Raw genomic sequence first — 15,285 nt, forward strand, 5'->3', positions numbered from 1 at the left:
AGCCTTGCCTTGCGTCATAAGGAATAGTTTCTAGAGATGTGCATTTTAAAAATTCCTACCAATGATGCCGAAGATGCCCAGGATGTTAGGCGCGAAGATGACCAGCATGTTGATGAGAGTGAGCAGGGTGACAGCGATGGCAATGTGACGGGGCCAGTAGAATGTCTTGTTGGGGAAAAACAACTGCTGGATGGCTCTCCTTACCTGATGAGAACATGAGGAGAAAAGCACAGTCGCAACACTATTCTTATTCACAGACACACCCTTTCATCAAAGAGGAGCAGAAAGCCACTGCTTTAATATAATAATATGCCCTTTTTACAGATGCGTTTATCAAAAATGACAGACAGTTTACATTTTAAGTAAACATAATATAGTGCATTCGGAAGGTATCCAGACCCCTTCCCTTTTTCCACATTTTGTTAAGTTACAACCTTATTCTAAAATGGATTACATGTATTTGTTTCCTCATCAAAGTACACACAGTGTCCCATAATGACAAAGTGAAAACAGGTTTTTAGACATTTTATCAAATTTGTTACAAATAAAAACAGAAATACCTTATTTACATAAGTATTCAGACCTACGAGACTCGAAATTGAGCTCAGTTGCATCCTGTTTCCAATGATCATCCTTGAGATGTTTCTACAACTTGATTGGCTTTCACCTGTATTCAATTAAATTGGTTGGACATGACTAGGAAAGGCACACACCTGTCTGACAGTTGATAGTGCATTTCAGAGCAAAAACCAAGCCTTGAGGTCGAAGGAATTATCTGTAGAGCTCCGAGAAAGGATTGTGTCGAGGCACAGATCTGGGGAAGGGTACCAAAACATTTCTTCAGAATTGAAAGTTCCCAAGAACACAGTGGCCTCCATCATTCTTAAATTTAAGAAGTTTGGAACCACCAAGACTCTTCCTAGAGCTGGCCGCCCGGCCAAACGGAGCTATCGGGGAGAAGGCCCTTGGTCAGGGAGGCGACCAAGAACCCGATGGTCACTCTGACAGAGCTCCAGATTTCCTCTGTAGAGATGGGAGAACCTTCCAGAAGGACAACCATGTCTGCAGCACTCCACCAATCAGGCCTTTATTGTAGAGTGACCAGACAGAAGATACTCCTCAGTAAAAGGCACATTATTTTTTTTCAGCGGCAGGGACTAGGAGACAAGTCATGATCAAGAGAAAGATGAATGGAGCAAAGTACAAAGCGATCCTTGATGAAAACCTGCTCCAGAGTGCTCAGGACCTCAGATTGGACCGAAGTTTAACCTTCCAACAGGACAACGACCCTAAGCACACAGCCAAGACAATGCAGGAGTGGCTTTGGGACAAGACTCTGAATGTCCTTGAGTGGGCCAGCCAGAGCCCGGACTTGAACCCAATCGAACATCTCTGGAGAGATCTTAGAATAGCTGTGCAGCGACGCTCCCCATCCAACCTGACAGAGCTTGAGAGGATCTGCAGACAAGAATGGGAAAATTCCCAAAATACAGGTGTGCCAAGCCTGTAGCATCTTACCCAAGAAGACTCAAGGCTGTAATCGCTGCCAAAGATGCTTCAACTAAGTAATGAGTAAAGGGTCTGAATATTATGTAAATGTGATATTTACGTTTGTTTTTGTATAAATTTGCAACAATTTCTAAAAAACAGTTTTTGCTTTGTCATTATATGGTATTGTGTGTAGATTAATGAGGAAATACATGTTTTTTCAATCCATTTTAGAATAAGGCTGTTACGTAAAAAATTTGGAAAATGGATACTTTCTGAATGCACTGTACATCTTTACTTACACAGTTTCATTGAGCCAGACACCATTTGTGCTGAGGTAACTAGGCTACTCACAGGGAAGAGCACTATGGGGACGGTGAGTGTGACAGCAGTGAGCACGGCCAGACGGACACACAGGATCAGGGTGTCGTACGGGTCCAGACGGCTGTAGGTGTGCAGCAGCTCTGACTCCACCTCACCTATAGGGGGCAGACACACAGGAGGAGGGCTTAGAGAAGCATCAATAACCACCAACTCCAGTAAGAGCAGAAAATGTAGTACAAATTATATGCAACATATCATTCACAACCATGTTTTTTCCATCAGAAGGCATACAAAATCTGTCTTACACGTTAGATGCTGCTCATCATTTTTCTCAGAGCCTTATACTGAGATATAGGTAACTGCCAAAATAAAGGAAATACCAACATCAAGTGTTTTAATAGGGCGCTGGACCACCACGAGCCAGAACGGCTTCAGTGCACCTTGGCATAGATTCTACAAGTGTCTGGAACTCTATTGGAGGGATGCGACACCATTCTTCCACCAGAAATTCCATAATTTGGTGTTTTGTTGATGGTGATGGAAAACATTGAGATCTGGAGATAATTTTCATGCTCATCAAACCATTCAGTGACCACTCGTGCCCTTTGGATGGGGGCATTGTCATACTATCGCAGCATAGCCATGGTAGCCAAAATAACGGCCTGCCCAGAATTATACCCTAAGCATGAAAGGATGTTAATTGTTTAATTAACTCAGGAACCACACCTGTGTGGAAGCACCTGCTGTCAATATACTTTGTATCCCTCATTTACTCAAGTGTTTCCATTATTTTGGCTACCATGGCTATGCTGCCATAGTATGACAATGCCCCCATCCAAAGGGCATGCATGGTCACTGAATGGTTTGATGAGCATAACGGTGTTTTCGTTATCTGTATATACTACAGTAATATACTGCTCTGACTGTGCTTATAACAATGTCATAGAATAGAATCACTGGGATATTACAAACCGGTCTGACATGAACAATGGCCACTAGGAGGAGTAGTTACTTCATTATGTTTCTCTACCACTATCTACATGACCCATCGTCCCATCTGAGACTAACTAACTGATTTTATAACAGCCTCTCAAGCCTAAAAGAGCTGTGTCCATGCAAATGGATTGCAAACGTGAGAAGTGGCTTTGCTGTTAGCGAAATGAACTAGCCTGAAACTCATGTAAAATGGGCCTGAGAAAAAGCATGAGATTCAGCAGCAGGATGAGCAGCAGTGAAAAGAGAGAGAGAGAGACGGAGAGAAAACGGGAGAGGGAGACAAAGAGAGAGAAAAGGAAGAGGGGAGAGAGAGAGAACATGGGAGAGGGAGAGAAAGAGAGATAAAAGGAAGGGGGGAGAGAGAGAACATGGGAGAGAGAGAGAGAGAGAGAGAGAGAGAGATAGAGAGAGAGAGAGAGAGAGAGAACAGGGGAGAGGGAGAGAGAGAGAACAGGGGAGAGGGAGCGAGAGAGAGAGAGAACATGAGAGAGAGAGAGAGAGAGAGAGAGAGAGAGAGAGAGAACAGGGGAGAGGGAGCGAGAGAGAGAGAGAGAGAGAGAGAGAACAGGGGAGAGGGAGAGAGAGAGAGAACATGAGAGAGAGAGAGAGAGAGAGAGAGAGAGAACATGAGAGAGAGAGAGAGAGAGAGAGAACATGAGAGAGAGAGAGAGAGAGAGAGAGAACATGAGAGAGAGAGAGAGAGAACATGAGAGAGAGAGAGAGAACAGGGGAGAGCGAGAGAGAGAGAGAGAGACAGAACAGGGGAGAGAGAAAGAACAGGGGAGAGGGAGCGAGAGAGAGATAGGGAACAGGGGAGTGGGAGAGAAAGAGGTAATGACATGGAGGTGAGGTGCCTCACCATAAAAGGTCAGGTATCCAAACAGAGCAGCCAGGAAGTACATGGTGTACATGACTACAATGGAGATGTTGGACACATGCTGCATCCTTTGCTTGGTGGGGCTGAAATCAGAGAATATTGCATGATGTGATGTCACACACACTTACACACAGCATACACACAGACACACCAACATACCCACAAAGACACAAACAAAAAAGGCCAGTTTTATCTTTTGTCATCATACTGTACTTTGACTGAGATTGTTTCAGAAGTTACATAAGATCCAAGACTCAAAGGAATGTAATATTGTGGCTGAACACGTCAGATGAATCTAAAGAGACAGATGTTATAGTGGGTTCAACAAGGCAGCAGGATGATTATCCAGATTATGATCAGGCTAGCCATGTGTATTTACACGTGGCATTACTGAGAATGCAAGGCAGTGTGCTATATGACACAGGCATATGAGTAGCCAAGCACATAGCTGACATAATGATTTTCCTATCTGCAGTGTGACTGAACTGAATTCAGGGTCCAATAGTAAACAGCTACAGCGCTGCATCCTGTTGCAAGTGGAGCACCTACTTTTTGAGCTCGGTGTAGATGGGCAGGACCTCAGGGTGGCACACAAAGGCAAATGCCAGGATTGGGATGGTGTAGGCCGTCTGGAAAAAATAGAACACCATGAAGTATGTTTGGACATTTTATTAGGATCCCCAATAGCTGTTGCAAAAGCAGCAGCTACTCTTCCTGGGGTCCACACAAAATATGAATCATAATACAGAATGACATAATACAGAACATCATTAGACAAGAACAGCTCAAGGACAGAACTACATACATTTTAAAAAGGCACACGTAGTCTACATATCAATGCATACATACAAACTATCTAGGTCAACTAAGGGAGAGGCGTTGTGCCGTGAGGTGTTGCTTTATCTGTTTTTTGAAACCAGGTTTGCTGTTTATTTGAGCAATATGAGATGGAAGTTCCATGCAATAAGGGCTCTGTATAATACTGTACGCTTTCTTGAATTTGTTCTGGATTTGGGGACTGTGAAAAGACCCCTGGTGGAATGTATGGTGGGATAAGTGTGTGTGTCAGAGCTGTGTGTAAGTTGACTATGTAAACAATTTTGGGATTTTCACACATTAACACATTAATGTTTCTTATAAAAAGAAGAAGTGATGCAGACAGTCTCTCCTCAACTCTTAGCCAAGAGAGACTGGCATGCATAGTATTTATATTAGCCCTCTGATTACAATGAAGATCAAAATGTGCCGCTCTATTCTGGGCCAGCTGCAGCTTAACTAGGTCTTTCCTTGCAGCACTCGACCATAATCAAGATAAGATAAAACTAGAGCCTGCAGGACTTGCTTTGTGGAGTGTGGTGTCAAAAAAGCAGAGCGTCTCTTTATTACAGACATGCCTCTCCCCAACTTTACAACCTTTGAATCTATATATGTTTTGACCGTGACAGTTTACAATCTAAGGTAACACCAAGTCATTTTGTCTTAACATTTTGTTCAACAGCCATACCATTCATTACCAGATACAGCTGAGGTCTAGAACTTAGGGAATGATTTGTACCAAATACAATGCTCTTAGTTTTAGATGTTCAGGACCAGTTTATTACTGGCCACCCACACAGTCACCATGGATAAGGCTGCACCAGCCCCAGCCGTCTTACCCCCAACCCATCGTTTTACTAGCCATTACAGCCTTGACGCACACATCACACAGAGCTAATTGTTTCCCTGTGATTAACTTGGAACTACTGACCAGCTTTATCCGGCTAACCGATGCCTGGGCTGTAAGCTGATCAGCAGGAGGGATTGGCCTAACTAGCCTGGGTGACTAAGGAAATCTCACACATCTTTAAGGGATGCTAATAACAGGATTATATATGTATAACAATAGGATTATATATACATACTAGTCAATACTCTACCGCTAATTCTTCAGTGTATGACTGACTACAAAAGACCACAACTATACTGTTACTATTAGTACAGCATAATATGTATATCATACATAATGGCAATTGATGTATTTAACCACTTCAATAGCCCTAGAGTAGAATAGGCGTAGACATTGCCATAGTCAGACAACATGAGTCACAGAAATGCCAGGCCTTTCCATCAGGGTCATTTTCATAGAATTAACCCACAGAGAGAGGACTGTTATGAGTCTGATAACCCTAACCCAGAGTTGGCTCACAGAGAGAGGATTGTTACTGTGTCTGATAACCCTAACCCAGAGAGAGAAGACTGTTACTGTGTCTGATAACCCTAACCCAGAGTTGGCTCACAGAGAGAGAACTGTTACTGTGTCTGATAACCCTAACCCAGAGAGAGAGGACTGTTACTGTGTCTGATAACCCTAACCCAGAGTTGGCCTACAGAGAGAGGACTGTTACTGTGTCTGATTACCCTAACCCAGAGAGAGAGGACTGTTACTGTGTCTGATAACCCTAACCCAGAGAGAGAGAGGACTGTTACTGTGTCTGATAACCCTAACCCACAGAGAGAGGACTGTTACTGTGTCTGATAACCCTAACCCACAGAGAGAGGACTGTTACTGTGTCTGATAACCCTAACCCAGTTGGCCTACAGAGAGAGGACTGTTACTGTGTCTGATAACCCTAACCCAGAGAGAGAGGACTGTTACTGTGTCTGATAACCCTAACCCAGAGAGAGAGGACTGTTACTGTGTCTGATAACCCTAACCCAGAGTTGGCCCACAGAGAGAGAACTGTGTCTACCAGAGAGAGAGGACTGTTACTGTGTCTGATAACCCTAACCCAGAGTTGGCCCACAGAGAGTGGACTGTTACTGTGTCTGATAACCCTAACCCAGAGTTGGCCCACAGAGAGAGGACTGTTACTGTGTCTGATAACCCTAACCCTCAGAGAACTGTTACTGTGTCTGATAACCCTAACCCAGAGAGAGAGGACTGTTACTGTGTCTGATAACCCTAACCCAGAGAGAGAGGACTGTTACTGTGTCTGATAACTCTAACCCAGAGAGAGAGAGAACTGTTACTGTGTCTGATAACCCTAACCCAGAGAGAGAGAGAGAACTGTTACTGGGTCTGATAACCCTAACCCAGAGAGAGATAGGACTGTTACTGTGTCTGATAACCCTAACCCAAGGAGAGAGAGGACTGTTACTGTGTCTGATAACCCTAACCCAGAGAGAGAGAGGACTGTTACTGTGTATGATAACCCTAACCCAGAGTTGGGCCAAAGAGAGAGAGAACTGTTACTGGGTCTGATACAGCCCCAGAGACTGACGTGAGTCCCTGAGTGGTTCTACTCTCTAGTCAGACGGGAGCTGGCATTTCAGTCTGGTAACACAGACAATAAATCAATCAAATGCATTTATAAATCAATTTTTACATCAGTAGATGTCACAAAGTGCTGATACAGAAAACCAGAAGCATGGTGGCCAAGAAAAACTCCCTAGAAAGGCAGGAATCTAGGAAGAAGCCTAGAGAGGAACCAGGCCCAGTGGAGATTATAAGAGTACATGGCCATTAAGGCCAGATCGTTCTTCAAGATGTTCAAACTTTCATAGATGACCAGCAGGGTCAAATAATAATCAGAGTGGTTATTGGGAGTGCAACACGTCAGCACCATAGCCGAGCATTCAGAGGTCGAGACAGCAGGTGAGAGAGCGAGAGAGCGAGAGAGCGAGAGAGCGAGAGAGAGAGAGAGAGAGCTAGAGCGAGAGCACTGAGAGGCTGAACCCTAACCTTCACATGATGGATAATCCTATTGCATCCTATTCAGACGTGCATTACTCTTTCTGGAGCACAAGGGTCTGATGAATGCAGTGTGACTCAACACAGTGGGATTGTTCATAGCACAAACAGGTTAGTGTAAATTATAGATTCTTCCCATTGTCATTAGCAACATGCTACATTTTTACTTGAATAACAGGGCTGGAATGGATGGACTGATGGAGCTGACTATACAGGAACCCACCTGTGAGTTGAGGTTGACCATTTTCGGAATGCAGGCTGGGTTGTAACCAGTGTCATTGGTAACAGAAGTCACACTGGCTGTGCTGTTAAAGGTAAAGTCCGAAAAGGGACAGTGGGTGTGGAACTTCTTATAAATGACCTGTGGAGAGGAAAGAGGAGTTGGGTGGATGAGAGGAGGAGCCTGGAGGAAACTGGGCCTGCATACATAATACTAGTCTACACAGAAAGGCTGGAAATATGTTAGGGCCCAGCCAGGGACAGAGAGCAGTGGGCATGTATTAGAGCACAGCACTAAAACTAGGTCAGAGAAACACACACATATGGACACACACACACACACACAAATGCCGTTTGAAACTGCTGGTTACACAACTTGTCCACAAAAATCTGAGAGGAGAGTGGAATATTAAAGAGGTTGAACCGCTGATCAAATCAAATCAAATGTTATTTGTCACATACACGCGTTTAGCAGATGTTATTGCCGGGGGTAGCGAAATGCTTGTGTTTCTAGCTCAAACAGTGATGTAATATCATTCATCAATGTTTATGATGAGTATTTCTGTAATTTGATGTGGCTCTCTGCACTTTCACCGGATGTTTGTTTGAGACAATGTATTTCTGAACATAACGCACCAATTTCAAATGAGGTTTTTGGACATAGAAATGAACTTTATCGAACAAAACACACATTTATTGTCTAACATGGAGTCCTGGGAGTGCCATCCGGTGAAGATCAAAGGTTAGGGATTCATTTTAACGCTATTTCTGTATTTTGTGACTCCTCTCCTTCTTTGGAATATGGCTGTATGTTTTTCTGTGGCTAGGCGCTGACCTAACATAATCGAAAGGTGTGCTTTCGCCGTAAAGCCTTTTTGAAATCAGACACTGTGGCTAGATTAACAAGACGTTTATCTTTAAAATGGTGTATAATACTTGTGTGTTTGAGGAATTTTAATTATGAGATTTCTATTGTTTTGAATTTGGCGCCCTGCAATTTCACTGGCTGTTGGCGAAGTGGGACGCTACCGTCCCACATATCCCAGAGAAGATAAATGCGGTGGTATGCACTTTCAGCTTTGTGCGAATGCTGCCATCAATCCATGGTTTCCAGTTTTCATAAAGTCCAGTGAAGTTCCTTGATGGCCGTCTTGGTATCCGCTTGGATGTACACGGCTGTGACGATAACCGAGGAGAGTTCACTTGGGAGATAATATGTTCGGCATTCGATTGTGAGGAATTCTAGATCAGGTGAACAAAAGGACTTGAGTTCCTGTATGTTGTTACAATTACACCATGAGAGTCGATAATCATGAAACATACAGCCCCGCCCTTCTTCTTACCGGAGAGATATTTATTCCTGTCGCCGCGATGCACTGAAAATCTTGTTGGCTGTATGGACTCCAACAGCATGTCCTCAGCTAGCCATGTTTCCGTGAAACTGAGTATGTTACAATCCCAGATATCTCTTTGGAAAGCAACTCTTGCCCAGATTTCGTCAACTTTGTTAACTAGGGACTGGACATTAGCGAGCAATATACTCGGGAGCGGTGGGTGGTGTGCGCGCATCCGAAGCCTCACTAGAAGACCGCTCCGGCACCCTCTCCTCTGGTGGTGTCGTTTTGGGTCGGCCTCTGGAATCAGTTTGGGTCGGCCTCTGGAATCACTTTGTCTGCCCTGGGAGATGCAGACAAAGGATCCACTTTGGGAAAGTCGTATTCCTGGTCGTAGTGCTGGTTGTGCTGGTAAGTTGACGTCTCTCTGATATTCAATAGTTCTTCCCGGGTTGTATGTAATAACACTTAAGGTTTTCTGGGCTAACAATGTAACAAATAATACATAAAAAAACAAAATACTGCACAGTTCCCTAAGGACTAGAAGCGAAGCTGACATCTCTATCGGCACAGCACAACAAGGTGTGTCCAAGCATGTCTTGTATGCTGCTGCATAAATTATGTAACATGCCAGGGAGATATGTATACTGTAGCTAAGAAAGTAATACTACGTGTATGTTGTGTAGTAAGCTGTTAGTAGCCCATGTGCCTCACCCTAATAATTTGGTCTATTTTCCCCTCATCATTTGTCTACTGCTCTGACTTCGTGTTGCACAAATAGCCTATAACCTGTTTTTGAGAAATGTAACCACTTTTGTTTAAGCAAGTCAGCCGTATCAGCTAAGTTTAAAAAAAAAGCTGAATTAACCGTTTCGCTGCCAGACAAGGCCCCGCTGATAGCCAGGTGTAGATGTGGTATATTGCAATTAATGTGTTGTTTAGTGTTTTATTGTGTAGTGGCTTTGCTGGCATGCATCCCACCCCCCCCCCCCTCCCCCCACTAAGATTTGTAAAAAACATGCTAAAATTGCCACTGGTTGACACATGCATATTGAGATCCGTGCACGTAACTCGGACTGGTGTGTAACTCATGCATTGATGTCACTGGGAGATTTGCATACAAATGATGTTACACACAGTGTTCCAGATAGGGTTGGGTCCATTACAAGAACACTGCAACAGGTGCAGGTCTACAGCTGTATAATATGACAGTACATACCGAGATGAGGAAGAAGACCATGCAGGTGAGAGAGAAGCCACTGGTGTAGCCCAGGTACCCTGAAACAACACAGTGACAACATCAGAACTACTCACTCTCAATATTTCCTCAATCCCAATGCTAATTATAGGGAATGTATACAAACATTCCCAGTTTCATGACAATGTGTTTGGGTGTGAGATCATAAGCGTGTATGTTCTTAGAGGGCCCAGTGGACTAAACTAAACAGGACTACATCTCATTACTTTGCCCTGGCAGCATGGACTATCTTTCTACTCTCTGCTCTCTCTCTCTCTCTATCTTTCTCTCCTCTCTCGGCTCAATTCTCTGAAGGAGAGAACCGCTTAACAAGAGGTCAGTACTTCTCTCCCAGCCTCCCACCCCTATCTCTGCATCTCTCACCTTTCTCTACTCTGTCTTCCTCTCCATCTCTCTCCGTCTCGCTCTGCTCTCTCTCTCTTGTGTAATTGTATAATGAGCAGTTTTTGCCACTGCTATCCCAGTGACATGGGCATACATAAACAGACAGAGCAACACGTACGGGAGAAAAACACAGAGACTCTTACTCTGTCACTTGATGAAAGCTTTGTAGACATTTCACTTTATTAAACGAGAGAGCTCATTAAATGGACATGAAGCTAAGGAATTCTGAGCTGGGTAGTTTTACATTTTCATAAGACTGCTGAGAGTAACATTATCTGAAATGACACAGTTTAGCACAGATATCTACTTTGAGTCCATCCTAAAACAGTGGGGGAGTGTTTGCCATGTAACACAAGAATAAAGAGAAAAATGAGAGGGGGCAAGAGAGGGGGATTGGGAAAGAGACGGAGGAAGAGAAGGAGGGGGAGGAGAAATGAGACAGAAGAGAGGACGGTCACTGGTTTTAATCCTTTCTATCCCTGGAAGGGTTATGGGAATCACAACAAAGAAATTAAATGACTGTTCAATATGAATTAAAAAATATATATATATATTTCAAAATATTGAGTCATTTTTCACATGTAAGCCGAAAAATAAATTTGGAGAACCTTCATTTACAACATAACAAGAAATGTCACTTATGATTATAAAATTGTTAATTAAACAATTATTAAGGTTTTCTCACCTAGCTGCTTCATCAAAGCCAGAGGCAGGATGACACTGATGGACACCATGATGACCAGGTAGTTCCCATTCAAGTACCACTCACTGGAGGGAGAAATAGGGAAGAGAGAGAAAGAGAAAGGGGGAGGAGAGGGGGTGAAGAGAGAGAGAGAGAGAGAAAGAGAGACATGTTATATACATAACTCTGTTAAAATAATTTATTACATCTTTAGTCCTTATTTGTAAGGGAAATGTTCAATGTCTCTGCGATGTTAAATGAAAGGAGGAAAACTCCTTGCCAGTTAAGCCATCAGGGATAAGGATAATATTCCCAATGGACTCACCCCCTGAGGAACTCACTAACTGTTCCCTTCAATTCCCACGACCACCTATATGTAAAATGTATGTACGCATGACTGTAAGTCGCTTTGGATAAACCATCTGCTAAATGGCATACAGTATATTATAGGGATGTGACAATTCACGATATGCACCGGACCCTGATTTAAATGTTTAAAATATGACAGCATTGGTCTGCTGACCCCAATCCAAATATAGCATCATAAAATTGATTCAAACGTTACGAATGGCTGATTCCATAACATTTTGTTTCCCATATTACTTTCTACTTTCTGAAAATACCTGATATTTTGTGACAATTGGTGCGGCCTCTCCAATAGTGTCGAACTAAAGGCATGTAACTGTTGACAGTCATTGATCTACAAGTAATTTTGCATTCCGTAATTTGCTTGGTTATTGTTATCAATACGCTGTTGAAAACGATGTTACATGACCTAGTGGTTATATCCTTCCTGTTTGGCCCTGTCCGGGGGTGTCATCGGATGGGGCCACAGTGTCTCCTGACCCCTCCTGTCTCAGCCTCCAGTATTTATGCTGCAGTAGTTTATGTGTCAGGGGGCTAGGGTCAGTTTGTTATATCTGGAGTACTTCTCCTGTCCTATCCGGTGTCTTGTGTGAATTTAAGTATGCTCTCTCTAATTCTCTCTTTCTCTCTTTCTTTCTCTCTCTCGGAGGACCTGAGCCCTAGGACCATGCCTCAGGACTACCGGGCATGATGACTCCTTGCTGTCCCCATTTATGAACATTTGAACATCTTGGCCATGTTCTGTTATAATCTCCACCCGGCACAGCCAGAAGAGGACTGGCCACCCCTCAGAGCCTGCTTCCTCTCTAGGTTTCTTCCTAGGTTTTGGCCTTTCTAGGGAGTTTTACCTAGCCACCGTGCTTCTACACCTGCATTGCTTGCTGTTTGGGGTTTTAGGCTGGGTTTCTGTACAGCACTTTGAGATATCAGCTGATGTACGAAGGGCTATATGAATAAATTTGATTTGATTTGGTCAAGCACGTTAATGTTTCGGACATTTTCGGACTGCTAAACAATTATTGATTTAGAACACTGGAGAGTTATCGCAAGTCACAAAGAAAACAGGAGCTGCCTCCACTATTCCAGCACCATTTCAACATCATCAAATCACCTCTGCTTAGTCTAATACATTGACAACTTAAAGATACCAAAAACAATTTAGTCCAATCAACGTAAGTTAAATACGATGTGGCTGTCCATGGTTCTGATTTCTGCGTCCGTGTGCGTGAGCGTTTGTGCTTGTAGAGTAAAGCCTATGCCATCCTCCTCTATTTCATGTTGACTGTCAAACCCTGATCTGTTTCACTTCTTCTTCTTCTGTCTTGTGCTTGTCTCCACCCCCCTCCAGGAGTCGCCAATTTTCCCCATTATCCCCTGTGCATTTATACTCTGGACTCTGCCCTGGATTACCAACCTCTGCCTGCCCTTGACCTGACGTTTGCCTGCCCCCTGTTTTGTAAATAAACATTTGTTATTTCGAACTATCAGATCCCAGGATAAGACCCAGATGCAGACAGTTCAAAATAACAAATGTTTATTTACAAAACAGGGGGCAGGCAAACGACAGGTCAAGGGCAGGCAGAGGTTGGTAATCTAGAGCAGAGTCCGTAAGGTACAGAACGGCAGGCAGACTCAGGGTCAGGGCAGGCAGAACGGTCAAAAACCGTGAGAACTAGAAAACAGGAACTAACGAGAAACAGGATTACCGGAAAGAACGCTGGTAGGCGTGACAAGACAAGACGAACTGGCAACAGACAAACAGAAAACACAGGAATAAATGCACAGGGGATAATGGGGGAAATGGGCGACTCCTGGAGGGGGGTGGAGACAAGCACAAGACATGTGAAACAGATCAGAGTGGGACATTGATGAAACAGTCTGTCATACAGTACACACGTTTTTTGTTGTCCTAGGCTACCTGGCTAAAATGCTTGCTCGCTAGCCTAACTTTAATTCATGGGCAACATTAGCTAGTTAACATTAGCCTTCTACGTACATCTAGCTACATATTGAACTTCCATCCTCTCAGCCCACAGGTACAACAATGTATGAATTAACAGTTGGATTGTAACCACAGAATTGTGGTTATAATCATTGGCCACTACAGAGTATTAACAACAAAAAACAAGTCCAAATCCCTATCTCTATCCATGGCTAATTTAGGAAAGGGCCAAGTTTAGTAAGCTGGCTAGCTAGCCACCGGAGAGGACAACAACACAACAAGATAAAACAAAGTTTCTGTCAATTTAATATCTTGGGATTTGATAGGAGTGATGCCAAATCCATTACACTCTTTTTTTGGTGCGCCAGGATCATTCACAGTTGAGCTCGCTCGGTTTAGCTCAACATTAATTGACACATTTTTAATACTTTTTTTCCATGGAAGGCCAGATGTCCGCTGACTTCCCTTGCCTTTAATGCTATGGGCGGCAACAATGTCATACTCATTTGGACCAGACAACATCAGATAGATGGCCTACAGGCATAGAGACAGAGGGACATTGTTTCGCTCGCTCTGTTGCTTTCTCCTCTGAAATATATTCAGCCTCTTGTGAATTGAAGGGAAATGATGAAACAGAGAGATGAAATCTAAATTATTTAATGTTTATTTATTTTTTCTTGGTCAATTTTTTGAGGAAGCCTGGCTTCCCTTGGCATCCATGAATACATAAAGAGAAATCACTTTTGCGAGGCACACCTCATGACTAAAGCGTGAGGAGAAACGCCTGGAAAAGAAAGTCATTACATTTGCAAACGGTCAAAACCATTCAATTTCGAGATGGGGGTGAAATGGAAAGTTGTGCTATTCATTGGCTATGTCATAGCTAATTTGTAAGCAATAAATATTGATACACAAACATCCAGCTCAGAGAGGCCCAGCTCTTGAGCTCTATCAGCAGAATGGACAATGAATGGACAATGAATGTATTTATGCAACAAATGTTTGTTCATCGAATCGTATCGCATCAATCCGAATTGCATCAATTCAGTTTGTTCTCTAATCAAACCGAATGGCACCGAATTGTTTCAAACTAAAACGTATAGCTCTGTATCGTTTCGGAGCCCATGTATGTAGATACGTATTGATTCGTCTTGAAAGGGAATGATGCACATCCCCAATACATTATATATATATATATATATTAAGTCTTCCCAGAACCATTAGACCAGGGATCATCAACTAGATTCAGCTGCGGGATGATTTTTTCTTGAGTGCATGGTCCGTGGGCCGGAGCACAATTACAAATAATTTGTAGACTGCAAATTGATCGCAAGAACCCTAAACAGATATAATATTTGACTGAAACGTAATAATTTCAAACCTTGCTTACATTTGCCATCTTATCGGCTCTTAACCAACCATGCCATTTGGTTCGCTTTTTTGCATTGTTTGTAACATGTTTTGTACATAATATTGCTGCTAACATCTCTTATTGCCGAAAAAAGCTTCCGGACATCAGAACAGCGATTGCTCACCTCAAACTGGACGAATAGTTTTTATTCAATGAGCTAGATGGGAGGGATATAAACTCAGCAAAAAAAGAAATGTCCCTTTTCAGGACCCTGTCTTTCAAAGATGATTTGTAAAAATACAAATAACTTCACAGATCTTTATTGTAAAGGGTT

At 43.0% G+C, this 15,285-nt stretch overlaps 1 protein-coding gene across 4 annotated transcripts in view; it reads right to left on the minus strand.

The window, feature by feature from the left end:
• The window catches only part of LOC110528155 (sodium-coupled neutral amino acid transporter 3), a 73,129-nt gene that overhangs the window by 6,353 nt on the left and 51,491 nt on the right, over positions 1–15,285 (minus strand). For all 4 annotated transcript variants that reach the window (XM_036983704.1, XM_036983702.1, XM_036983705.1 and 1 more), the window contains 7 exons: positions 11,296–11,378; positions 10,188–10,246; positions 7,639–7,776; positions 4,235–4,314; positions 3,668–3,768; positions 1,843–1,967; positions 60–204 (listed from right to left, as the gene is read on the minus strand). In XM_036983704.1, coding sequence (XP_036839599.1) covers positions 60–204; positions 1,843–1,967; positions 3,668–3,768; positions 4,235–4,314; positions 7,639–7,776; positions 10,188–10,246; positions 11,296–11,378 — 731 coding nt within the window. The remainder of the gene's footprint in view (positions 1–59; positions 205–1,842; positions 1,968–3,667; positions 3,769–4,234; positions 4,315–7,638; positions 7,777–10,187; positions 10,247–11,295; positions 11,379–15,285) is intronic.

This window comes from Oncorhynchus mykiss, chromosome 7 (assembly GCF_013265735.2).
Source record: "Oncorhynchus mykiss isolate Arlee chromosome 7, USDA_OmykA_1.1, whole genome shotgun sequence".
Taxonomy (NCBI): domain Eukaryota; kingdom Metazoa; phylum Chordata; class Actinopteri; order Salmoniformes; family Salmonidae; genus Oncorhynchus; species Oncorhynchus mykiss.